Below are 27,603 nucleotides of genomic sequence, written 5' to 3'. Positions count from 1 at the left end.
CCGGTGACCCCTCCCCCCTCTGACGCACATGTACTTCACAGGGACTTCCCTATGGCTTTCCCCATGGCTTCAGAGGGGGGTGGGATCACCGGGTGACGCCGCATCCTCAATTAAGAAGAAGAAGATGGAGGAAGAAACCCGAATGCAGAAAAGAAGAAGATGTAAGAAGAAGCGCGGAAGACATTAATAAAGGAATTGTCAAAAACTGGCTATTGTGTTTTTTTTACATTTTTTACACTTTTTTTGTAAAATGCTAGAGGTATTGTACTGTTTGTTAAAGGGGTCTTCCAGATTCTGATAAGCCCCCCTGCCCGCAGACCCCCACAACCACCAGGCAAGGTTTGTGGGGATGAGGCCCTTGTCCCCATCAACATGGGGACAAGGTGATTTGGGGGGACCCCAAAGCATCCTCCCCATGTTAAAGGCATGTGGCCTGGTACGGTTCAGGAGGGGGGGCGCTCTCTCGTCCCCCCTCTTTTCCTGCGGACGGCCAGGTTGCTTGCTCAGATAAGGGGTCTGGTGTGTATTTTTGGGAGAACTCCACATATTTTTTTTTGTATTTGGGGTGGAGTTTCCCTTAAAATCCATACCAGACCTGAAGGGCCTGGTAATTGAATTTGGGGGGAACCCCACGCTTTTTTTTTTTTTTTTAGCAATGTTCTCTGTATTGCCAGGAGCCGACAATTCTTTTTTTTGTTTAATATATTTTTTATTGATAGAAATAGACAATACAATAAAAGTAAGTCAACTCTCCAAAGAGGCATCAATACAGAGTAGTAAATTGGAAAGTATACCAAATGATGCATCATAGAGAACACAAGCATTTCAATTTGTCTATAAATGAAGAAAAAGAAAAGAGAAAAGAGGATAGGAAAAAGATGGAGAAAAAGAGATTAGAGGGATGTAGGATGGGTAAGCAGGGAAGGGTAGGGAAGGGCGGGGAGGGAGAGCTGGGTCACATGGCAATCGTATCGAGCATATCACTAATCGGACTTATTTAGTAAGATATCAAGAGTAATGGGAAATCATGTCAGGGAGTGGGATAAAGGGTCACAATTTGGTGAAAGACCGCCTCATGTGGCTTCAGACCCGTAAGGGGGCGAAGAAATAATATCTAAATAGCACTGTGTAGAGATGAATGAAGACCAGGACGCCCAGATTCGGGAGTGTTGTTCACTGGTGTCTCTTGCAATGTGAGTGAGTTCTTCCATGAGGCTAACCTCAGAAATCTTTTGTAACCATGTTTTAATGGAAGGAGTTTCAGGTTGACCCCAGAGACGAGGGATAATGGCTTTGGCTGTATTAAGAAGGTGTGGAGTGTTTGAACGCTTGTATTTGCCAATGGGCCTAGAGGTGGCGTGGAAGAGAACCGTCCACGGTTCAAGGGGGATTTGTACCTCAGTGATCTGAGATATCAAGTTTAAGACTTCTGTCCAGTAAGGGCGAATGAGGGGACAAGACCACCAAATGTGGGCATGGGTGGCAATTTGACCGCAATTCCTCCAACAGAGTGGGGAATTACTAGGGAACATACGGTGAAGCTTGGCAGGAGTGAGGTGCCATCTAGTTAGGAGCTTGAAGTTAGATTCAGTCATGGAAGAAGCCAGGGAAGAGACATGTGTAAGCTTGAGTATCTTATCCTTTTTTTTATCAGTAATAGTAATCTCCAAATCCTTCTCCCATCGGGATATATATTCTGGATACAAAGGGCATTGTAAGTCCAGGAGGGCTTTGTAGAATTGGGAGATAGAACGTGTAGGAGGATCCCTAGGCAGAAGAATCTGTTCTATGCTGTTGAGATCTGAGATACCTCTTAAGGGACGTGACAATGTATGGAAAAAACTACTCAATTGCTTGTATCTCCACTTGTCCAAGAATGAGGGTGAATTGTGACCCAGAATCTCAGACAAGGGTTTAAGACAATTGGAGGAGGCAACATGGTACAATAAGAGAGGGCCATCCGGTGACCATTTCTGAAAGCCCGAATCAAGGAGACCCGGGGCGAAGTATCTGTGAGACATCAAGGGAGTTAATGGGGAGTTATAAGACCACTTAAATTTCTTATGTAGATCATCCCAGATTTGTAGGGAAGATAAGGTGAGAGGTGAGGTAATAGGGGATACATTTCTAAAAAAACGTGGGATACAAGGGGTCACAGAGAGATCAGAGCCACATAAAGAATGTTCCAATTGAACCCATAATTTGGAGGTGGCAGCATATTTCCAATCCGCTATACGTGCTAATATAACTGCTTGATAGTAAGCTTTAAAATTAGGTAAAGCCAGTCCCCCTGAGCATTTGGCTCTGTAAAGAGTCTCCCTAGAAACCCTGGGACGCCCATCCCTCCATATAAAGCGAGAGACCATGGTTTGTAAAAGGGTAAAAAAACCTATTGGGATCTTCAAGGGAATCATTTGTAACAAGAAAAGAATACGGGGGAGTATGTTCATCTTTATTATATTGACCTTACCTAGCCAAGAGTGAGAGAGGGAAGACCACTTCCGGAGATCATCCTTAATGGCATTTAGAAGAGGGATATAGTTATGTCTAAAGAGAGAATGGAGGTGGGGAGTCAAATAAATGCCAAGATATTTCATGCGCGATGGAACCCAGCGAAAGGGAAATAGGGGTCTCAGCTGATCAGCCATTCGTTGGGGAACTGTTATATTTAAAATTTCGTATTTTGAAAGATTAATCTTAAAGTTGGAGAGACCTTGGAATGAGGAGAATTCAGACATCAGATTCGGCAGTGAAATACGTGGATGTTGGATAAAGAATAAAACGTCATCCGCATAGGCTGCGTATTTATGTATTCTAGCGCCGACCTGGATACCATGAATTCCCCTGTTATTCCTAACAGAAGCCAAAAAGGGTTCAAGGGAAATAGCAAATAACAAGGGGGATAAAGGGCAACCCTGTCTGGTTCCGTTATGTAGCGTAAATGGATCACTTAAGGAACCATTGATACGTACTTGTGCGGTAGGGTTGGAGTAAAGGGAGAAGATACGAGAGAGCATCTTAGGACCAAGGCCAAAATGACAGAGAGTAGTTTTAAGGTATTCCCAGTCCACCCTATCAAATGCTTTTTCAGCATCGGTGGAGAGGAGAAGGGTGGGCTGGGAACACTTCCGCACATAATGGATCAGTGACAGAGTACGGAGAGAATTGTCTCTCGCCTCTCTATTTGGAATGAAACCGGTTTGATCAGCCGAGACCCACTTAGGTAGAAGGGGAAGCAATCTATTCGCTATTACCTTGGCAAAGAGTTTGGTGTCAACATTTAAAAGGGAGATGGGTCTATAACTGCTACATAGGGTAGGGTCCTTATCAGGTTTAGGGATAACCGTGATGTGGGCGGATAATGATTCAGGTCGAAGGGGGGAATCACGGGAAACAGAATTTGCGTAGGTTACAAGGTGGGGGAATAAGACATCTCTAAAGGTTTTGTAATATAGGAGGGTGAAGCCATCAGGGCCAGGGGCTTTACCGGAAGAGGAGGACTTGAGTGCTAAATTAAATTCTTCCACGGAGAAATCCGCTTCAAGAGCGCTAAGGGCGGACTTTGAAAGCTTAGGGAGATTGGCTTGTCTAAGAAAGGCGAGGATTCGTTTACGTTTTTCGGCAAGAGATAAAGAGGCCAAACCACCTTCCACGTTATATAAGTCAGCATAAAATTCCTTAAAGGCTCGTGATATTTGGGGGGTGGTGTGTACTAAATCTCCTGATGGCAGTTTCACTTTGGGTATAAATGATAACGTTTTCCTGGCTGTAAGTGACCTAGCCAATAATTTCCCCGGTTTGTTACCCCATTCATATACTTTCTGGGAAATGTAGTGAAATTTTCGTCTAGTTTCAAGGGCAAGGAGAGTTTTGAGTTCTTCTCTTTTAAGGGTAAGGGCTTTTAGGTGTGAAACGTGGAGAGAAAGTTTATGCTGTTTATCCAACTCAGCAATCTGATGCAAGACCTGTTTGAGCTGCTGACCATGTTCTCTTTTTTTCCTTGCGCCCAATTCGATAAGATTTCCCCTTATTAGCGCCTTATGCGCCTCCCACAAAAGAGATGGAGAGGTGCCTGAGACAGAGTTTTCCTCAAAATATTGGGAAAGTGTTTTGGTTAAGGCGGATATCTCTATCGAATTCGTGATGAGGGAGTCGTTGAGTTTCCAGTTATTAGGGCGGTGAGGTAAATCTGGTATAGTCAGGCATATGGAAACAGGAGCATGATCAGAGAGAGAGGCAGTGCCTATACAGGCTGAGCGGAGAAAAGGAAGGTGGAAATGATCTAAGAAGATATTATCTATTCTAGAATAAGAGTTATGGGGTGCAGAAAAATGGGAATAATCTCTATCCGTAGGATGCATGAGACGCCAAGCATCTATAAGTTGGAGATCAAAGAGTTTTTTCTTTACTTGCGCTAGCCGCTTGAATGGAATACCTGACCGACCCAAGGAAGTATCCATCGTAGGATCTAGAGGCATATTTATGTCTCCTGCGAGAACGATCAAGCCTTCGGCGAATTGTGAGAGCTTTGTGAGAGTTTGTGTAAAAAAAGGGGTTTGATTATGATTAGGGCAATAAATATTGGCCAGAGTACATCTAGTGTTACCTATGAATCCCTTGACAAAAAGATAACGACTGTGGTCGTCCGTAAGCATGTCTGTAAAACGAAATGATGCATTCCTACTGAAACCAATGGCCACTCCTTTGGCTTTGTTAGTGTCAGATAGACTATAGTACCAATGCGGGAAGTGTGGTGAATAGAGTTTCACAGATGTAGCGTGGGTCAAATAAGTTTCCTGAAGGAAAGCGATAGAGCAGGCCGAACTTCGTAATTCTCGGAGAACTTGATGTCTCTTGGCGGCCACACTTAGGCCTCGTACATTATAAGAGGAGATTTTTAAAGTAGCCATGGTTCCAGGAAGAAGCAAGTGAACATGTCATACAGCCATGCGGCCCAGCAAAAAAGAGAGGGGAGAGGAGAGGGAAGGGAGAGAGAGGGCAAAAAGAAAGGAGATAAGAGGGGGAATGAAAAAGAAAAGAGGAAAAGTACAAAAGTATCAGGACAACATTTTGTAGAACGATTGGGAGTAAGGTAACAATCACGCAGAAATCTGCGGTGGTCCCAGTGGGGATGAAGGGATCGGGTGGACAGAAAGAATTTGAAGATAAAAAACATCAGGAGAATGATAAAGACCACCATTTCCCAGCAACCCCAGGAGGAGAAGGGGGAAAAACAATGTCCCCGGCAAGTGTATCAACGTGGAGCCAGAGGCCCCGCCAGCTGCCGACCTGTAAATAAAGGTAATTATAACTGAAAGAAATTAGCAACGCATAAAACATAAACTTAGCATTCTCCAAACACTAGGTTAGCCTATCAGGTGATGTGATGTACATTCAGCAAGGCTCAAAATAGGAAGCAACACGGTTTAAACAAGTCCCAATTTCAAAAATGAACCATCAAGTGTTCAAAGCGGCAAAGGAACTTCAAAAAAAACAATGAACAAAATAACAGACTTAAAAACACATCTTTGCCACCGTAAGGAGAATTGCTAATAGGAAAAATGACTGGGTGCCCAGGAGTACCTCACCCATTCTTCTTGGACGAGCTCGGAGTAGAAACCTTCCGTAGCTTAGCAGTGGTCTTCTGCCATTGGGAGGAGCGAAGAGCAGAAAAAGTGGGAATGGGGTTCTGCCAGCCTGGGAGCTCCATGTGTGGCAAATGGAGATCTTGTAGGAAGGTAGGAAGTTCCTCAGGAAAGCGTAGCGTGGTCGATCGACCATTCTTGGTCGCAATTAAGCTTGCTGGGAATCCCCATCTATAGGTAGTTCCATCACTTCTCAGTCTCTCCAAAAGTGGTTTTTGGGCCCTGCGGCGATCTAGAGTTTCTTTAGATATGTCCGGAAAAATTTGAAGAATAGCTCCATCAAAGTCAATATTAGGGGTGTTCCGCAATTTGATCATGATAGCGTTCTTTTCTTCGAAGTAGTGGAGACGGCAAATCACATCTCTGGGCAGATCAGAAGAGAGGTTACGGGGTCGAAGAGCACGGTGGACTCTGTCAAACCGCAGGGGATCCGTAGGTGGTCTGCCTAAAATGGTGTTGAAGATGCCACGGAGCGAGGGTTCCAGATCATTATCTCCAGTTGCTTCCGGTAGGCCACGGATACGCAAGTTATTTCTGCGGTTACGGTTCTCAAGGTCCTCAAGTTTATATAGTGAGGCCCTGTGAGCATATGACAATTGGGTAACAGTGTCCTGTAGCTCTTTAATAGCCACTTCATGCAAGTCTTGACGCTGTTCCGTTTCCTCAACCCTGTCGAGGAGGTGAGCCATGTCCGCTCGGACCGCAGAAATGTCTTTTTTGATCGACTTCTCCATATCATGGAACATACCCGCCATTTCTTTTCTGAATTCAAGCAGAAAGGAGGACATTTCAGAACCAGTAGGAGAACCAGGATCATCCATTATCTCCGATCCACAGGATGAGGCCGGTGAACTTTCGCGGATAGAGGCAGTGTGAGAAGCTGGCGAGATGAGAGACCTCGATGCCCTGGTCTTAGCACTCATAGAGCCAGGGCCCGCCCTCTCAGCAGCAAGAAAGCGTTTGATGGAGCCAACAGGAGTCTGATGTACAGTTGAAGATTTAGCGGACCGTTTGTTTATCGATGAACGGGAGGCAGAGCCTTTTGCTGGCATTGCTATTTGAAATCAGGTCGGCAGCTAGGCAGGGTCCGGCTTAAGCATTACCTCTTAGTGCCATATGAAAAATAAAATAACTAACTACGCAGTCCGCAGTCATACTTCAGAGAGAGTCAAGGATGGCGGGGGTTAAGTCACTTGCAGGGGATAACAGCGTTAGAGACGAGAACATTTCCATAAGCAAGAGGGTAAGGCACACCAAGATGACCACCGTGCATTCGCTAAGCCTGTACAATTACCACTGGTTAACGTTTGTATTTAGAAATGGTAATTGAAATGGCAGCTTATGTCTCCTGAGAAGGGGTATGCAGCAAGGGGTAGCTGATTCTGTGGAGGAGAGGGCCTGCAGTATATATAATACCTTCAGCAATAAGCAAGATGGCCGCCGATGGGAGGCTAGGCCAGAGTCAGGGACTAACCTGGACAGAGGTGCAGGGTCTAGGAGGCACAGCAAAGGTGTCCAGAGGTACTGGAGGTGGTAGCCAGAGGTCCCAGTAGCAGGGAGGCCGAGGAAAAGCTCCGGATCCGTCGTCGGATGAAGTAAGATGGCCGCCGCTTCCAGGACTAGGCCGAAGCCGCGGCCTTTCCCAGCTCAGGTGCCCGGACGGGGAGAATAGCGGCGCTCGCGGACAGCGAGCAATAGGTTAGAGGGCTCCGGGGACCAAGGGAGAGATGCGGAGATGGTACTGAGGTGCCGATGCGCCCGCTGGTGAGCCCCGATCGTATCGCAGCCGCGATACTCGAGCCCGATGCCTGTGGATGCTTCGCAGGCCCCAAGATGGCGGCGGCTCGTCCGTGGGCTGATCCGGCAGCAGGACGAATTTTTAGGCAGGCAGCCGTCCAGGGGTCACCATACAGGTATGTACCTGTCCAGGAGAGGTTCAGGAGCCAGGGAAATTATTTTTTAAAAGGCTGGAGCAGCCTCCCGTCACGGATGGCAGGAGATTAGGCCTGGGTTTGTGGAGCCTTGCTGGAGTACGTCCAGGAGCCGACAATTCAATATAGCCTCGAGTGATTTTAAAGACTTTTTTTCCTTCAGAATGTCATTTTGTGCAGGGGCATTTCTAAGCACAGGAAACAAGCGCTAATTTACAGGCATATTATACACCCTCTAGGTACGAAATTAAAAGGAATATTTCACTTTTATTGTTTCACTTTAAGCACTATTAAATTCACTGCTCCCGAAAAAACGTCTGTTTTAATAAAAATAAAAAAAATTGCATTGATACATGTCCCCTGGGGCAGGACCCAGGTCCTCAAACACTGTTTATGACAAAAGCTTGCATATTAAACTTTAAAATTAACACTTTTGATTTCTCCCATAGACTTCTAAAGGGTGTTCCGCGGCTTCTACCGTTTACATATTTATTTTTGCTTTGCGCCCGCTGCTGCGCCAGTTCACATGCTCAATTAATGATTTATCCGGGGCACCAATTGAGCCATGAAGCGGCGCAGCACATTGTTCATAGTAAATCAGCCCCATTATGTTCCAGTACTGAACTGACCGAGTATAAAAAGATACAAGTAAACTTTGATTGGACGCTCTCACCTTATACTTTAGTGTGTGTGGATTTATTTCAGATTTTTTGTTATTTAATTTAAAAGATAAATCCATGTCATGTAATGCTTGAGCCAAAATGTAGACTGCAATATACACTCTATAGGATCGCATTCTCTAAGAGGATAGCTAAATGTGAGTGGAATAAGGAAATTTTTCATTTGGTCTTTTGAAAAGCATCCATATTCAAATATGAGAATATCCTCCATCAGGGGGTCATTTGGGCGGCTGGATGGATAAATTCTATAAAAATATTCCAGCAATCCCTTTATATAGAAATAGGGGAATGTAAACGCCAAGCTGCAGTTACTGAGAACAAAAAACATTTCACTCATTGACCAAGAATCTGGTAGAATAAATGTTTTCTTCGTGTAATAAGGGACATTATTATCCAAAAACTTGTAATAAGTCATACTAGCTGAGCCACAAATAATAAGAACTTCCGTGGTTGAGGTCCGCAGCTCTGGATGAATTGTATCATAATTCTTTAAAGACACCAGAATCTTGAATTCAATACAAATTCCATGATTAGATAAATGTTTGCTGAGTTGTCGGATCTCCCTCTCTCCGTATTCATCATCAGATGTAAGGATCCCGACCCAGTTCCACTTCAACCTTTCCAGTAACTTTGCTATGGCCACATATTGCATCTCATCATCCGGAACTGTCCGGAAAAAGTTTGGATACATCTTTCTATCACTCAGCAAAGTATCTCTGGCTCCATAACTAATCTAGAAAGAAAGAAAACTGTCTGTATAAATAATGTGGAACTCTTAATATCCAAATAGACAGAAGAAAACATTAACAGCTTAACCTCTTCTGGGAAGTCTGTCCACAAGGTTTAGGAGTGTGTCTATGGGAATGTTTGACAATTTTTCCAGAAGTGCATTAGAGAGGTCAGGCACTTATGTTGAACAAGAAGACCCGGCTCACAGTCTCAGCTCTAATTAATTTCAAAGGTGTTCTATTGGGTTGAGGTCAGTACTCTGTGCAGGCCAGTCAAGTTCCTCCACCCCAAACACACTCATGCATGTCTTTATGGACCTTGCTTTGTGGACTGCTCCAGATCATTCGGTGGAGGGGGATTATAGTGTTGGGTGGTTTTTCAGAGGTTGGGCTTAGATCCAGTAAAGGGAACTCCTAAGGGGTCAGCATACTAAGACATTTTGGATAATTTCATGCTCCCAACTTTGTGGGAACAGTTTGGGGATGGTCCCTTCCTGTTCCAACATAACTACACACCAGTGCACAAAGTAAAGTCCATAAAGACATGGATAAGTTCTGACCTCAACCTGAAAGAACACCTTTGGGATGAATTAGAGTGCAGACTGTGAGCTATGCCTTCTCGTCCAACACCATGGCCTGACCTCACAAATGCGCTTCTGGAAGAATGGTCAAACATTCCCATAGACACACTCCTAAGGCTGGGATGCCATTAAAGTAAGTGTAAAGGCAGGCATCATAATACTTTTGGTAATATAGGGTATGATCATCAGAGGACTGAAAGGGGGAAAAGTTCAGGCATTTGAACAAATGCCATACAAGCCAAAGATTGGACTCAACCATTGGCCATTTCCTTTACAGTACTACCTTCTTTTTTTAGAACAATATTATACTTTACAACGGTTTGTCACAAGGATTATTTGTACCCTTTTGACCCACCTCACCATAAGACGATTCGCTGTCCTGACGTTACATAATATAGTAAATTCTTCTTTTCTTACCTGGGTGTAACCATATAGATTCAGCAGCTGGGCCATTTGGAGAGTGGTGTCAGAATTGAGATCTCCAATGAAACCAGCCAGGGCACCCCGCTCCATACAGGAATAATTTGGAGCTTCCTTTGTATGTCCAGACAATATCTGTAGAACGTCTTTTATAGCTTTATTCACATGTCCACAAGAATCATACACATGGTATCCCAGAGTTATGTTGGGAAGAATATCTGGACGGCGGTTTATCTCATCAATAGCAAATATAAAAGCCAGGAGATGTCTGTATTCTCTCTGGAAAACCCTGCAGAAAATGGAGAGTTTTGCATTGGTCTACAGGACAAGGATTCAAGCAGAAATTATTTTTTCAAAATTTATAACACATTTCAACTAGAGATCTATGGTGGGATTGGTGGCCGTGTGTATTAATTCATAGGACCAGCAACTTGAAAAAATGTAAACATGTTTATTTTCATTAAAACATGACATGATATGTAGCAATTGATACATAACTAGATAGTAAAACATGTATATATATATATATATCACAAAATGACATACAAACAATTCATATATGTACAGACAGGTCAAATAGTGGCACATAAATGTAGTTCTGGTGTAATCATATATGGGCATGGATCATATGGTGAAATTTTGCAGTACCCAGTAATGTAAACCATAAATATCAGATATCATAAGATCAATTGGAAAAACTAAATTGTTGTATTAAGGTGAAAAAAGGAACTGGATGTTAGGGACATGACTGCATCCCAAAAGCTTGATGTGTTTTGTGGATCAACTCCACTTCTTCAGGAGAGGTCACATAACATGTTCATTGGAAAAGCAAAAATGACCAACATGATCCAATGTAAAAACCCCATAGATGGTGACTTCCCCAGGGGTCAAAGGTCAGGTGTTGGGTGACAGCTTTTTAAAGCCCATATGCCTGGTCACCTGACCTTTGACCCCTGAGGAAGTCACGTGGTAGTGACGATACGTGTTGGGCAGAGCGCAGGCAGCACACAGGACCCACAACCGCGCTGGAGATAGAGATTGAATGCACAGTTTGTATCTTAGATGTAAGTGGATACTTTCAATAAATTCTGTGTTTTTAAATACTTCACTATGGGAGATTGTTTGCTTTGATCGAGCGGAAACTGATGAAAAAATAAGTTACTCCACACAGCTCACATAAAACCTCTAGCCTAACTCAGAGAGGGGAAAGGAGGCGAAGGACAGATCAGATGTCTCAGCAGCCCGGATTATACCCAAATTGGGGAAGATGAGATCGGACCTACACAGGTCTATTATTGAGGTGATCGCAGTGGTGAATCGGTGTCGGGGATTGACTCACATGCATGCTGTTTTGAACCCACGTAGGGTGAAGGTTACAGAGGATCATATTTAAGGAGCAACTTGTGTAAGAAAATGTACTACAAACTATGGGGCAGATCCACAGAGAGAGTACGCCGGCGTATCTATTGATACGCCGGCGTACTTTAAAATTACCCGCGTCGTATCTTTGGTTTGAATCCTCAAACCAAGATACAACAGCATCTGGGTTAGATCCGACAGGTGTAAGTCCTCATACACCTTCGGATCTAAGATGCAATAATTCGGCGTCCGCTGGGTGGCGTTCATGACGTTTTCCGCGTCGGGTATGCAAATTAGCTATTTCCGACGATCCACGAACGTACGAGCGGTCGGCTTTTTCTGGCGTATAGTTAAAGCTGGTATTTCATCGCGTATAGTTAGACCTGCCATGTTAAGTATGGCCGTCGTTCCCGCGTTTATTTTGGAATCGTGATGGACGTAATTCACGTCTAAGTTAAATAAAATGACGTAGTTGCGTCGTCATTTAGCGCAATGCACGGCGGGAAATTTAGAAACGGAGCATGCGCAGTTCATTCGGTGCGGGGACGCGCTTCATTTAAATGAATCACACCCCCTAATCGCCGATTTGAATTCCGCCGCCAGAGATACACTACGCCACCGTAACTTACGGCGCAAATTCTTCCAGGATTCGATTTAAAGCCAGGTAAGGTATCTCTGATACGCTGCGCGGGTGCAGATCTATGTGGATCTGCCCCTATAAGTTTTCTTGTTACACTCTGAAGTAATGTGTATTGATGTCACTTATGCAGGATTGGGTTTTTCATTTTGATAAGCGCAGCCAACACATAGTATCTTTTTCACTTTTCAGTTGTGGGGACACAATATTTTGGTTGTTCAGCTGTCACACGAATATATTTTGTCATTGAAGGAGACAGTGCGGGATAACAAATACATATATCTGTTATTCTTTGTTTAACAAAAGAAACTTGGCAGGGCTGACTCCATTCCTTGTTATTTCATTTAACAAATAGAACGGTATTGTCAGTCCACAACAAGAACAGATCGATGGGAATTGTTCTGTGACTGCGTTGTTTGTATATATATATAATTTTACTGCACACAAATGAGATGCATTACCCAACTTTTTTGTAAATCATAAAATATGAAGTTGATCCTAGTAAATAGAAACCCAACATGTAAAACCTTAAAATTGTGAATGCTGGTGAAAAGGTAAATGCAATTCCGGCCATCAGAAACAGAAATGCTATATAATGTTATGGTGATGCCTTAAAATTCACGTCCAACCAAAAACCTTCTTTTCCTTTGGACAGACACTGTCCAGGGCTCCATTAGAGAGATTTCCCCTCACTTCCTGTCCTGCAGAGAACAGTTTTACCAGACAGGAGGAGAGGAAAAATCTGCAATAAGAACAGAAATTCAAGACTGACATGGATTCCAGCCTTCCAGGACTTTACTAAACATTGTGTTTATTTATGTGCTGATATTGGAGAGATTCCCTCACTTTCTATGGTAGAATGTTATCTGCAGGACAGGAAGTGAGGGGAATCTGTTTTATGGAGCCCCAGATAGCAGTAAAAACCTGACAGAGATTATTTATCCTTCCTCACTCTATTCAAAAGAGAAAAAAGATATGGAGTCACTTACGCTGCACACATGAGATTTTTAATAAGACTTCCTTCCTCATTCCACCGTATCACTACAGAATGTACAGAGAATATCCCTCCTATAATTATGTCTCCATCCTGAGAATACTTGTACTCAAATGTATAATTCCTCATAGTCATATCACAGCGGTGAGCAGAGTTCTGGGTGTCAGATGTGCAGAGGGTCACACACAAAGACAACAACCACAATATTATAAGTAGATATCTGAAGACAACATGGCCGAGTCTCTGATAGACTCCAATGAGTTCTTTTCCCAACCTTATCATCACTGACAGCAGCCCAGGATCCTGACACTGACTTCATGGCTCAGCTGAAGGCTGTGAGAGTGTCAGGTTTATAAAGAATAATTCTGTTATTTATTACTGATAGACTGAAATATGAATCTGCTTATAGAGCAGGAAAAAAAGCCAAACCTAAATTACACAAAATCCATCTTTGTCAGCACCGTAGAAAGTGAAGGTTATAAAATTACCATTATGATATATTATACATGAAACAGTAAAAAATTGAAGTTTGATGGCCAAGAAAGCCATGTATATTATTATTATTATTATTATTATTATTATTATTATTATTATTATTATAAATAATAATAATATACTGTATAAATACAGGTGCAGGGATAAGGTTCAACAGTTACCATAGATTTGTGGTGAATCTCTAGGATTTGTAAAGTTTGTGAATTTTGGCTGAAAAGTTTTCAGGTTCTCCACCAAAATAGAGAACAACCTCTAATGCAGTGCACAAGGAATGGATGAAGGAATGGATGACCTATCGTATCGATGGATGGGTGAGGTCACAGCAGCTTTATTATCAGTGTTGTTAGGGACAACTGACAATTCTTTGTAGAGAGAGAGATTAATATTTTATTTTTATTATTTCATCTGTACATGTCCCCCATGGCAGTGAAGATTTCAGAACATTGTCATGTTACTGTTAAGCTGCTATTTGTTTAAAGTATGCCACTGGATCATTTGAAAGACTAAGTGCAAGAACATTGTGCCCTAAACCACCACCCATCATTCACCAAACCCCCTATCCCAACTGATAAGATAAAAGTTAGGCATACACCAGTTAGACCTATTATCCCAGATTAAAACTATCCTGCTGCTGGACAATTTTACATTGCTGTTTGCTGTGCAGATTCCTAATTCCTAATGAGTATTTGACCATTTAAAATCACTATAGAAACCATTTCATGTAAGGCGAGCCAAGGTCTCCATATTGATGTCTGACTTTTTGTGCCTTCTACTTTGACAATAAATTTGAGATTCAGCACATGGTATTGTAGACCTGCTTTTTTTTATTTGATATTACATTGTGTAGTGGGACAAGGCAAGGTCTACATGCTGCAGAGGTCAAAGGATGTACCAATGGCAAAATAAAAAAGCTCTCCCTATGGAGGTGGAGCTTGGCTGCGCACTGTAATGTGCACAGTCTGGCGCTCCCAGCCTCACGCACTGTCTCTCTTAGAGCAGCAACAGAGGATATGGACTGCTCTGCTCCAAAGGGAAACAGACCCAGAGACAGCATTAAGCGGGCACCATATTTTCCACACTCCTCACCATTTTACCAGGGCCCAGTAAGCAAAAACACCTCACTTATCAGCAGGCATCGGATGATGATGGAGACCATAACTGTGGCCAACATCAAACAGCCACCCTTTCTGCCTTGCCAACCACTGATAACCCTGTTTCTGAAAGCATGCTAAAACATATGCTCCTCTCCTACAAAAAGATCTTAGAAAATATATCAATAAATCCTTCATTTTCGCTTACAATCTCAAATTGATGGACTAGGGGAACACACAGATACCCTGAAACACCAACTGAGTAAATATATCACCGCATACAATGAATTGTTTGATGCTCACCAACATCAAGCTGAAGAGCTACAACACATCACCACAAAAAAGGCAGATTTTGAGGATCGCTCTCGCAGGAACAACCTGAAACCCTGAAACCATCATACCTGCAGAGCCTACCCCCTACCTGCAACAATTCTTTAAAATACTTCCCCCCTCACTGACCACCCTGGATCTCACAATCGACTGGGCACACAGGATTTTAAAACCTGTGCATATACCAGCAGAAAAACCTTGTGATGTATCGGCAAGACTCCACTTCTTCCAATCTAAGGAATTCATTCTCCTATCTGGCAAAATATGTTGGCATTCCCAGAGCCATATGCAGCTCTAGCACTCTATGGAGACATGTCTGCTGCCATGGCCCAAAAAATGCCAAGAACTTGCACCTATCACACCTGCCTTGAGAGAGCAACACATCATATACAAATGGGGATTTCCAACCAAACTTATTGTCACCCACCAAGATAAAGCTGTAACCATTTACTACCTCAAACAAGACCTAGCACAGCTTCAGAATTGGGGCCTATCCCCACCACAACTTGCTACCCCATCTAACCCCACATTCCCACAATGCATATGAGATGCATGGCAACGAGCGGACAACACCCAATCCTGACATTCTGAATGATCTCTATAGGCTGCACAGTTAACAAAGTTGTTTCCCTAATGTTTCAAACCACCTGATGTTTGATATGTGTTCTTACTGTCTGGTTTAATACTTGCTGTCTTCCACCTCGGTGTATTGCTGTGCTATTCACACAGTTCTGAATTTCTACTTTTATAACCTACTATCTCACCCATCGTCTTCCTCTGTCTATTCCCTCCTTCCTTTGAGCTGGTATTGTTATTTTGCTGTAACATGTTCTCTATACTGTAACATCTGGTATAGTAATCTCCATGAACCTAGTAGTATCACAGAGGGCAATTTCTTACTCATTGCTAATAATAACATTTGATACGCTTATAACCCCTCATACTCATGTAGTTTAAAGTATTATCTTTGAATGCAAAAGGGCTTAATAGTCCCTTTAAAAGATCACTTTTGTGGAAAGAAGCACTCTTAGCTAAATGTGACATAGTCGGCATCCAAGAGACACATTTTATGGCTTCTAAACCACATAAATTCTCCTATCCAAAATTCCTCCATATTTTGTTTGCCAATGCAGACTCCAAACGAATATGAATTATGATAGCTGTACGTGACTATCTAGCTGTCCGTGTATCTTTTACCCTCCACTCCTTAGAGCTGGTTCACACAGGGGCAACACAACTTCTAGCACGACTTTGGGAGGCAACTTGGACAAGACTTGAGTATGAATCATCAGACAACTTACAAGGCAACTTCAAGTTGAGTCCAGGACAGTACCAGGCAACTTCAAGTCGCCTCCAGGACAGGAGGCCTTCCAGTGGCCAATCAAACAACAATCAGCTCTGTGGGAGGGAGAAGGAGGGAGTTGTTTGCCTGAGAAATGTATGTTATCTTTCTGTATTGTTGCTTCAGTTAAGACAGTGATCTGACTTCTGAGGCAACTTCCATTGAAATCAATGGGTACAAGTTGCCTACAAGTCGGATTGAAGTAGTACATGAACCTTTTCTGAAGTCGGAGCGACTTCAGTAGCGTGTATTAAGATGGCTCCATTCACTTCCATTTATTTTCTCAACCGCGCGACTTGGGATGACTTGGGAGACTTCAAGTCGGATCCCAGGTCGCCCCTGTGTGAACCGGCTCTTAGATGTTGATCCTAATGGTCGAGTTCTCATCCTCACAGCTACAATTAACATCTTTTGAATAAACTTAGTGAACCTATACGCACCCAACACACACCAAAAATGCTTTTTTGTAGACCAACTGCTTCTCTACACTCTCTAATATCCCAGGAGGGTCTTTTCGATCTGTGACAATGTATGCATGGCAACAAGAAAGATTTCACTTTCTACTCTTCTGTATTAAATTCCTGGTTCGATCTACTTTTGGTCGACAGATTTAATCTACAAAGAGTATCCTCAACCTCCATCGGATGAATCACTTGGTCCGACCATGCCCCTATACAGAAACCCTGGAACTTTCTATTTCCACAAAAAACATCACCTTCTCTCCATTGAGACTTAACTCCTACCTTCTCACTAATCAAGTACCAAAAACAGATTGACTCTGCAAAAACAGATTGACTCTGCTCTTGAAAACATCTTTATGATCAATCTGGCACAGTCCCTGTACCCTATGAAATAGCTGTAAAGCCTTTATGAGAGGCATATTTCTCAAACTCTCAGCCCACAAGAAATGCCAACGCTTAAAGTCCATCACTCAACTCACCTTCCAAATATGTCTCCTAGAATCCCAAAATAATCAAAACATTAATCCCTCTACAATTGACAAACTAAAAGACTTAAGGGCCAGATTCACAAACAGCGGCGCAAATTAAGTTACTCAAAACGTATGTCATTTAAGTTACGGCGCCTTAATTTTGTGTCGTAAGTGCCGTATCCACAGCGCATTTGCGCCCCAAATTGCGCAAGCGTAACTTAAATCCCGAGGCGTAAGGCGAGGTTATTGCAAGTGGGAAGGAAGTGGGCGTGCTCCATTGTAATGAGCCGTGACCCCATGCGAATGAAGGGCCGGCCGTACTGCGCATGCGCGCACAAATCTGCACCTCACTGGGCATGTGCAGAACTTGGCGCGGCGCAATCAGTGAGATAGGAAAAAGGCCAAGCGTACTTAGTTTTAGAATCACCCTGCGTATAAATAGCCCCAGACAAACACACTTCCCTTGCAAAAGTACATTCCTGTGTTCCCCTTCCTAGAGCAAGTTGCTTCTGCTCTGTCGTCTGTTGGTGTGTGTTGGTGAGTTTAGTGTTAGTTAAAAGATTTGGAGGAGTAGTAGAGTGTAGTAGTTGTGTGTTTTTTTTTATTGTATTTTCTGTTTGTTTTTTTGATTGTTTTTTTTCTGAGTGTATTTTCTGTTTGTTTTTTCGGAGTTTGTTTTAGAATTAGCTGTCTGCTTGTGTGGTTTGATTTTTGTGTTTGTTTGTTGTGTGAGTATTTTTGTTTGTTTGTTGTGTGAGTATTTTTGTTTGTTTGTTGTGTGAGTATTTGTGTTTGTTTGTTGTGTTTGTTTTTTGTTGGTGCTGAGTGGTGGCTGTTATGGCACCGAAGCGCAGGAAGCTTAATTTTTCTACAACAGAGAAGCAGATTCTTGCTCGGGCCATCACCCGATATGGGCATTATTTACATGGCCCTGAGAGCCAGAACACCACCCCGGCCAGGAAGAGGGAGCTCATACAAAAAATTACGGATCAGATCAATGCGGCGGGGGGGGGGAGACGAGGACCACCAGTGGCATACAAAAGAAGATAAACGATCTTAAGAGCCTGGTTCGTGACAAGATGGCCAAGATCAATGCCCATGCCACGGGCACTGGAGGAGGCCCAGCCTGCCCCGTCAGGCTGAGTGAGGAGGAATGGGCAGTGGCCCGGTGTTTCCACCCACAGCAGGTGGTGGGCCTGCCTGGCTATCAATCTGATTCTCCTGTGAGGACAGGTAAGTTTGGGGTTTTTCTATCTGGTGATTAGCATGTGTGGGTGGGGGAAGGGAAGATGTGCCAAGTGTGTGGATCCTCCAACCTGTGATTGTTTTGTGTCCTCCACAGATGGCCAGGAGGTTGCTGCGCCATCAGGCCAGGAGGTTGCTGGGCCATCAGGCCAGGCTGCTGCACCATCCCCTGGACAACAGGCTGCAGAAGAGTCCCAAGAATGGCAGGAGTCCCCAGGGGAGGGGAGTGGCCACACCTCCCCTCATGAGGAGGTTGAGGGGGAGGAGGATGAGGGGGGAGGCTGAGGATGAAGATTTGGAGATTGCCAGGCAAGTCCTTTTGGCCTCGGATTTGTTGACCCTTGAGGCTACCCCTGAGGCTGGCAGCAGTCAGGCCACCATCAGGGGTAGCCCCTCCCACTCCTCCCCCAACAGGCCTCAACCAACAAGGGTCTCTCTCTCCCCTCCTCCCAGGCCACAAGCCTCAGCGGCAGGCAGGATGGCGACCCATGAGACCAGGGGGGGTGGCCGAGCGTCTGCCGGCCAATCTGCAGAGGGACAATGCCCGGCAGACCCGCAATCTGGCTCAGATCAAACAGACTCTGAGCCAGATGGAGGCCAGCCTGGGTACAATTAAGGAGTCACTCTCTGATGTGGCCACAAACTCCTTGGCGGTCATCACATGCCTTTGTGACCTGCAGACCACCACAACAGGCGTGGCCCAGGAGGTGAGTGCCCTGACCCAGGCTGTCCAGGACAATACCTGGGCTGTCCAGGCCAATACGGCTGCCCTCAATCTCAGTCTGACCAGGATAGCAGTGGCCTTGGAGGGCAGGCCAGCAAGAGGACAGTCACCAGGGGAGGCTCCTCCTTCCCCTGCTCACCCACTCCCCCAGGATGATCCTCCTTCCCCTGCTCACCCCCCCCAGGAGGCTCCTCTGGTTGGCCGTGGCCGTGCCCGTGGGCGGCCCAGGCGTAGCTTACGTCCGTTAATTTGTGGGGGTGCTTTTTTTTTTTTTTATTATACTGTACTTATGATTTGTTTTATGTGTGTGAATGATGTGTGAATGTGGGGGTGGCATTCCAGATTAAATAAGGGTGTCACCCTCAGTTTTGGTGGAGTAGGGATCCCCAGGTCCATGGAGAAATGATCCCAGGTCCATGTGAATGGTGTATGAATGCACAGTGACATAATTGGAGCCGTGGCGGGGCGTTACTGCTCCCAAGTACCATTGGGGGGTACTTGGATCTAATCCAATTAGATGTGCATGTGATGTGTCTGTGCTAGGGACCACAGTGGTGTGCATTCATGCATTCTCATTGTGACATGATTAATGTGTGTGTTTACTGTGCAAAGATGCATTCTGTGAGGCGTCTCCTGACTGCTGTTCCCTCAGAAGAGGGGGTACCCTTGGTTACTGAAGTCACTAGTATAGTTATGAGCATGGATGCCCCTGGCATGTTGGCATACAGATTGTTGTCCTGCAAGTGTGTGTGCTCAGCTCTTCCTTAATGGTGTTGCTTTAGCTGACCTTTACACGGCTGGTGTAAAATTAGGGCACCTTTTATAAAGTGTAATTTTACACCATGAAACTAACAGAAGCTCACAGGGCGTAATCTATGCCGCACACACTTAATTTTGTGGATCGCCTTATCTCCCTCATTTGCATCTTTGCCTATCAAAACAGCGGCGTGTCTAGCGTATTTTGCGTGCGAAGAAGAGCCGGTGTAATTATTTTAGGTAGGACGGAAAAACCAGGATTTCAGGCGTATCTCGTTTTGAGGATCAGGTGCAAAAATACGCGCGGCGCAAATTTCAATTACGCCGCGCATCTCGAGTTAAGTCGGCGCATCTGCTTTGTGAATCTGGCCCTAAGATCTCAACTTTCCGCATTTTTTCATCGGTCCTTTTGAATACTACATAAAACAACTCTGTCTTGCCTTTTATACATTACACAACAAACATTCTTAGAAAAACAACATAAACACAGAATAGCAGCATCTAAGATATCCTTTTTAACGACTAATAACACCCAGAGAATCTTTAATCCCTTCAAAATCGCAGACCAATTTTGTGAGTTCTACACTATATAATCTGTGTGACACCCCCACCTCTTTTCCTTTAAATTCAGACTCACTCTGATTATTCTTGGACCCTATTGACCTCCCAACCATATCCGACACCCTACTTGCCTCTTCTAACATTAATATAATTGGGTTATTTCATGAAACCATTGGCACTATGATCAATTTTACAATAATCTTACAATAAAGATCTAATGAAACTAAAATTAAGGTTGGCCATGTTCCCCCCAAACTCCCGACTTAGATTGATGGGGTGTCTGGGTATGGGGATAACACTCATACAGATCGTTTAACACTAATACTTACTCACTTTTCTTATTTAGATGCAACCTGAGTTATGCAAACCACTTGCCGGCCGCCGCACGAAGATGTACGTCCACACAATGGCACGAGCAGTCAAATGGGCGTACCGGTACGTGCCTTTAAATTTTGCACCTAGCGAGCGCCGCCGGGGACGTGGCCACCGTGTGCCTTGACAGTGTGCTCGCGGGTCCTGGGAACTTAATGTTCCCAGGAGGACCGCGATTGCGGTTGGAAAAGGCAGAACAGGGGGATGCCTTTGTTAACAAGGTATTCCCCTATTCTGCCTAGTGACATGTCACTGATGGCTGTTACCCCGTGATCAGGAACGGTCATTAGTGACGTGTCACTCGTAGCTACACCCCCTAACAGTAAGAATCACTCCGTAGTACTAACTTAACCCCTCCAGCGCCACCTAGTGGTTAACCCCTTCACTGCCAGTGTAATTTTTACAGTGATCAATGCATTTTTATAGCACTGATCGCTGTAAAAATGTCAATGCCCCCAAAAATTTGTCAAAAGTGTCCGATGTGTCCGCCATAATGTCGCATTCAAAATAAAAATTGTGTATCGCCACCATTACTAGTAAAAAAAAAAAAAAAAACATATTAATAAGAATGCCATAAAACTATCCCCTATTTTGTAGATGTTATAACTTTTGCGCAAACCAATCAATAAAAGCTTATTGCAATTTTTTTTTACTAACAATATGTAGAAGAATACGTATCGGCCTAAACTGAGGGAAAAAATATATATATATTTTTTGGGGATATTTATTATAGCAAAAAGTAAAAAAATATTGCTTTTTTTTCAAAATTGTCGCTCTATTTTTGTTTATACCACAAAAAATAAAAACTGCAGAGGTGATCAAATACCACCAAAAGAAAGCTCTATTTGTGGGGAAAAAAGGACATACATTTTTGTTTGTGTACAGCTTTTCACGACCACACAATTCTCAGTTAAAGTGACGCAGTGCCGAATCGCAAAAAGTGGCCTGGTCTTTGGCCAGTGAAATGGTCTAGGAATGAAGCGGTTAATATAACCGCTCAAATGAATATCTGACATATGTTCAAATGTATAACAGATATTGACATTGTTTTCTTATATTCTGTATTTATTTTTGAGGAAAAAAAACGAACAAAAACCATTGTAACAACCATTGTAAAAAAATTCTCCCTACACAGAATTGTCAGCTGTCCCTAACAATTCTGACAAACACTGAGGCCTCGTACACACGGCCGAGGAACTCGACGTGCCAAACACATCGAGTTCCTCGTCGAGTTCCTTGTTGGACTTGTCGAGAAGCTCGACAGGCTTGCTTTGCGTACACACGTAACAGACAACAATTTGGTCGTTCTCCAGCGCGGTGACGCTCACCACGTATGACGCGACTATAAAGGGGAGGTTTGATTTTTTTGGCGCCACCCTTGGGGCTCCTTTTGCTGATTCCGTGTTTACGCGTGTTAGTAAAAGTTTGGTGAGTGACGATTCGTGCTTTTCAGTCTTTGTGCTTTCAGATTGATCTCTGCCGTTCAGTTTGTACTTGTGGAATCGTATCTAGGCAATCGGGACGTGCGGTCAGGTCGTATTGTTTTACATTGCGGTCCTGTCCCCGTGTTTTTGATTGTCAGGTCGTTCTTCATAGGTCTTGCTGTTCTTCACTGCGGTCTGTTTAGTGCAATTCTGATTTGTCGTTCGTTCCTAGCCTTGTAGCCATGTTGCAGGCACCTCGTCGTCGCCGACTTAGTGCTCAGCATCTTATGTGTGTAGGTCTGTTTGTTTATGACCTAGACGATGAGGAGTTCATGAACAGGAGGAGGACGCGTTCATGGACCAAGAATTGGTTTCTCCGTAGGAACCAATTCTCTCACATGCCTTTGCTGCGGGAGCTTCAGGAAAATAATCCTGTTGATTACAGGAATTTCCTGAGGATGTCTGATCCCGTCTTTCAGCACCTGTTGGCTTTGGTGTCCCCCTATATTACCAGGCAGGACACCGTTATGCGGGAAGCCATCAGTGCTGAGCAGAGGCTAGTTGCCACCCTCCGTTATCTGGCAACTGGGAGAAGCCTTCAGGACTTAAAGTTCTCGACGGGCATCTCCCCCCAGGCTCTGGGCCTCATCATTCCTGACACCTGCTCTGCCATCATCCAGGTTCTGCAGGAGGAATATATGAGGGTAAGTTTTCTCCTTTAATATCTCATTTTATGTCTATAATGTATGCTAATGTCTTGTAGTTATCTCCTCCTTCCCTAATTACCATGTCTGGCATATGCTGTGAATGTCCCATTTGCCCCCATGCATGCTGTAAACTTTATTGATGCCCCTTTTTTGGCCTACATGCATATTTCCCATCACTTACCTCCCCAGCATGCTATTCTGGGCCCCAACCTACCTAGTCTAGTCACTTCCCAATGTATTGTGTTATATCCATTGTAATGCTCCCCCCCTCCCCTCCAAAATGTGTTGTAAAGTCTATGTTCACCAATATTAAATATCTTTTTTTTTTTTAGTTTTGGACTCCCAAACTCATCTAGCCCCCCCCTCCAAAATGTGTTGTAAAGTCTATGTTCACCAATATTCAATAATTTTTAATTTTGATTTTTGGACTCCCAAACTCATCTAGCCCTCCCCTCCAAAATGTGTTGTAAAGTCTATGTTCACCAATATTAAATATCTTTTTTTTTTTTTAGTTTTGGACTCCCAAACTCATCTAGCCCCCCCCTCCAAAATGTGTTGTAAAGTCTATGTTCACCAATATTCAATAATTTTTAATTTTGATTTTTGGACTCCCAAACTCATCTAGCCCTCCCCTCCAAAATGTGTTGTAAAGTCTATGTTCACCAATAATCCTAATTATATATTTTTTTGGACTCCCAAACTCATCTAGCCCTCCCCCAAACTTGGGCACTGGCCCATCAGAGGGGGTGTTTAATGTGCTAATTGTCTAAATATATTTAGATATAATATGCTAGTTCCCAGAAATGTTATAATGCTTATAATGTCTTTGTCTAATCTGCTTGCAAGGTTATGTGGCTAAATTTTTTTATTTTTTCTTCCCCAGCTTCCGTCCACACCACAGGAGTGGCAGTCTGTGGCTTTGGACTTCCAGACCCGTTGGAACTTCCCCAACTGCGGGGGAGCCATCGACGGGAAGCACGTCCGCATCGTGCCTCCACCCCGTTCAGGATCCCAGTTCTTTAATTATAAGGGGTTCAACAGTATTGTGCTGATGGCGGTGGTGTCAGCACAGTATGAATTCCTTTTTGTGGATGTCGGGATGAACGGACGGATATCGGATGGGGGAGCCTTCAGGCAGACGGTGTTTGCGCTTCGCCTTCAGGATGATGATCTGTCATTGCCACCGGATGACCAGAATGTAGAAGGCCTGCCATTTGTTTTCCTGGCTGATGAAGCGTTTGCCCTGGGACCCCATCTTATGAGGCCATACCCTCAGCGCACCCTCACCCCAGAGAGGAGTGTCTTTAATTTCAGGCTGGGCCGAGCCCGCAGAGTGGTTGAGAACGCCTTCGGCATCATGGCCAGCCAGTTCTGCCTTTTCCTCACCTCTCTCCACATGGCGGAATATAAGTGGAATACAATAATTTTTGCATGCTGCATCCTACACAATTATTTGCGGAGACAATCTCCAAATTATATGGCCCTGGTTGGGCCCGAGGCACAACTTTTGTCTCCAGCAGAAACTTTGCCGGGCCTTGAACCTGGCCACACAGGACTGCCCCCCCAGAGTGCCCGTGAAGTCAGGGACAACTATATGGACTATTTCATGGGTAGGGGGGCCATACCATCCCAAGGCAATTTGCCGTCATTTTTACTTTAGAAAAAATAAATACAAATCTTTTTTAAAAAACTTGTTATGTCTTGCTTGTGTTGCTTGTAGTTGTTTACTAATTGTAACTATTGTTCTACATGTAGTGTCAAGTGTATTTTCCTTATCAACTAGCAAACATTTCCCAGGTGACCCCAAAACAAAACACACATAAACTTAGACGCATTTTAAGCAAAACCCCACACACTTTTTGCAATTTCAAAATCTCTTTATTTTTTCACATAATCATCTTTTTTAGACACAAAATATCACAGATGTATATTTTTGGGGTTCTTTTTGTTTCCAAAAAAAAATATATATATATATATATATATATATATATATATATATATATATATATATATATATATATATATATATATATATATATATTTTTTTTTTTATTACAAACATCCAAAAATCAAATTTTTTTTTTTTATTATAAACATCCAAAAATCAAATTTTTGTTATTTTTTTGTATTTTTTTATTATTATAAACATCCAAAAATCACATTGTTATTTTTTTGATTATAAACATCCAAAAATCACATTTTTGTTATTTTTTTGTATTTTTTTTCTATTATAAACATCCAAAAATCAAATTATTGTTATTTTTTTGTATTTTTTTTATTATAAACATCCAAAAATCACATTGTTATTTTTTTGATTATAAACATCCAAAAATCAAATTTTTGTTATTTTTTTGTATTTTTTTTTATTATAAACATCCAGGAATCACATTTTTGTTATTTTTTTGTATTTTTTTTTTATTATAAACATCCAAAAATCAAATTTTTGTTATTTTTTTGTATTTTCTTTTATTATAAACATCCAAAAATCACATTTTTGTTATTTTTTTGATTATAAACATCCAAAAATCACATTTTTTTTTATTCCACAATAAAGCAACAATCTTGTTTTTTTCTTTTTTTTTTTTTTTTTTGGATTCCCCAATAAAGCACCAATCTTTTTATTTTTATTTTTTGGTTTTTTTTTGATTCCACAATAAAGCAACAATCTTTTTTTTTTCTTTTTTTCTTTTTTTTGGATTCCCCAATAAAGCACCAATCTTGTTTTTTTATTTTTTTTTTGATTCCCCAATAAAGCACCAATCTTGTTTTTTATTTGTTTTGTTTTTTTTTTGATTCCCCAATAAAGCACCAATCTTGTTTTTTTTTTTATTTTTTTGTTTTTTTGTATTCTTCAATAAAGCACCAATCTTTTTTTTTTATTTTTTTTTTATTTTTTTTATTCCCCAATAAAGCACCAATCTTTTTTTTTATTTTTTTGTTTTTTTTTTATTCCCCAATAAAGCACCAATCTTTTTTTTTTATGTTTTTTTTTGGAGTTTTAAACTCTACCCAAAACATCTATTAGATTGCGTAATTTATTTTCCACCCTCCTTGTCCTTTGTACAATTTCTCGGCTGGCCTGATTTATTTCCTCCACTTCTTCCCTGCACGCCAAGATTTCTGAAATTATCATCTGGGCAGTCTGCGTGTCCAAGCCACCACCAGCTCCTGAAATGTGGGACAAAAGCATTTATTACAATTAGGCAGACCTACATCTAGATTACCTGAAGCTGGGTTAGATGATACTTTCTTACCGGATGTGGTGGCAGACTCATCCCGCGGGGGTGGGCCTTGGATCTGTGCTTCCAGGTTCTCTGCTTCATGTCGCCCTACAAGAATGAAGAAAAGGTGTTTTAAACATTATTTCAAAAGATTGTAGGCCTGAAAGAGGAATATGAATCATTCTTCAACTAATTTCGGGGACTATTGTTGGTTTTTAAATCCACTCTAAGCAGGACGCAGGATTGTAGGCATTGCCAAAGATGAATAAACTCGTTGTACCTTTGGTTTATTTTTCAACATGGAAGCAAACCAAGTATCCACTGGATGACCTCACCTCTGTGTTAACCCCTAAATACTTACGTTTTTGTGGCCAACAATTGTGCTACTGAGTCCATATGTGTCACCAACTGCTGAGCAGACTATCCTTTTCCTGTATATTGTCTTAATTTTGAGTATTAAAAACACATTGACATTAATTCCACAATGGATCTCACCCCCCCCCCCCCATAAAAAATTGTAAAATTTCATGTTTGTGGGCACAATCTTTGGTCGTACGAGTCGTCGTTCTAAATGAACGTCGACTTTTCCGACAAATATTTGGGCCCACAAACATGAAATACATACAGTACAACCTTAAAGAAAAAGCACATGGCGCAAATAGCAAACACAAGACAGGATTACACATCAAAATTACTTACTTCTTCTAATTTCTTTTCGGATTAGTTTCATGGTCTCTGGCTCCCGCAGCTTCAGGTCCGACCATCGCTTACGGAGTTGCTCGCGTGACCTTGTGACCCCAAACTTTCGGTACAGTCGCCTTTCAACCTTGTCCATAATCAGGGCCTTTAATTTGTTGGGATGTTCATATGGCCCGTGTTTGCAATCATAATCCTCTTCTCTGAGGATCTGAGCCATCTCCACCATCTCCATAAAGCTCATGTTGGTGGCTTTAAAGGTCCTTCTCCTGGATGGGCCAGCGGATCTCTGGGCTCTCTCGTGTTGTGGGACAGGCATGTTGGAGGGCTGGGGTGCTGCTGCTGCCATCTTGTTCATGTGGGTGAGACGATAGAGAAGGGGCGGTGAAAGCACGAGAAAGAACGTCAGGGGTGTGGATACGGGCGGAGCGTCACGCATGCGCGTGTATAAAGGGATACCACGTGAGTGAAGGCGGCGTTCCCAATCTTTTGAAGATCGTGTCATACTACGGTACGTAACTTGTTTTTGAACATTTGAGTTTGTCACCTAGATATGGTGTTAACCTAGCAGAAAGAAGCAATAAACATAACTTTAGATTTAAGTCAGCCAAGATCTGACATGCAAATGGCCCTTTCTATTGCCATTCTGTACGTAACCGTGGTTTCCTCGAACATTTTGCCAAAACTATGTTGTGTGGGCAATGTCGTTCTTTGACCATCAAAGGGGTAATTT

At 42.8% G+C, this 27,603-nt stretch overlaps 1 protein-coding gene across 1 annotated transcript; it reads right to left on the bottom strand.

Annotated features, from left to right (window-relative positions):
• Positions 1–8,293: 8,293 nt before the first annotated feature.
• On the bottom strand, positions 8,294–27,219 carry LOC120926162 (vomeronasal type-2 receptor 1-like). Its single transcript, XM_040336085.1, has 5 exons — positions 26,874–27,219; positions 26,178–26,282; positions 17,174–17,189; positions 9,983–10,274; positions 8,294–8,989 (listed from the first exon to the last, which is right to left on the bottom strand). Exons 1-5 carry the CDS (start codon positions 27,217–27,219, stop codon positions 8,294–8,296), a joined length of 1,455 nt encoding a protein of 484 aa, XP_040192019.1.
• Between the last annotated feature and the right edge of the window lie 384 nt (positions 27,220–27,603).

Source organism: Rana temporaria, chromosome 1, assembly GCF_905171775.1.
Source record: "Rana temporaria chromosome 1, aRanTem1.1, whole genome shotgun sequence".
NCBI classification, from domain to species: Eukaryota; Metazoa; Chordata; class Amphibia; order Anura; family Ranidae; genus Rana; species Rana temporaria.
The sequence above is the reverse complement of the archived record's forward strand: the minus strand, read 5'-3'. Positions and strand labels throughout refer to the sequence as shown.

Coding starts and splice junctions, on each gene's coding strand:
- LOC120926162 (XM_040336085.1), bottom strand. CDS start 27,219: ATGGCAGCAGCAGCACCCCAGCCCTCCAACATGCCTGTCCCACAACAC. Junction 26,283..26,873: donor CCGAAAAGAAATTAGAAGAA/GTAAGTAATTTT, acceptor TCATTCTTGTAG/GGCGACATGAAGCAGAGAAC. Junction 8,990..9,982: donor ATCTATATGGTTACACCCAG/GTAAGAAAAGAA, acceptor CTTTCTTTCTAG/ATTAGTTATGGAGCCAGAGA.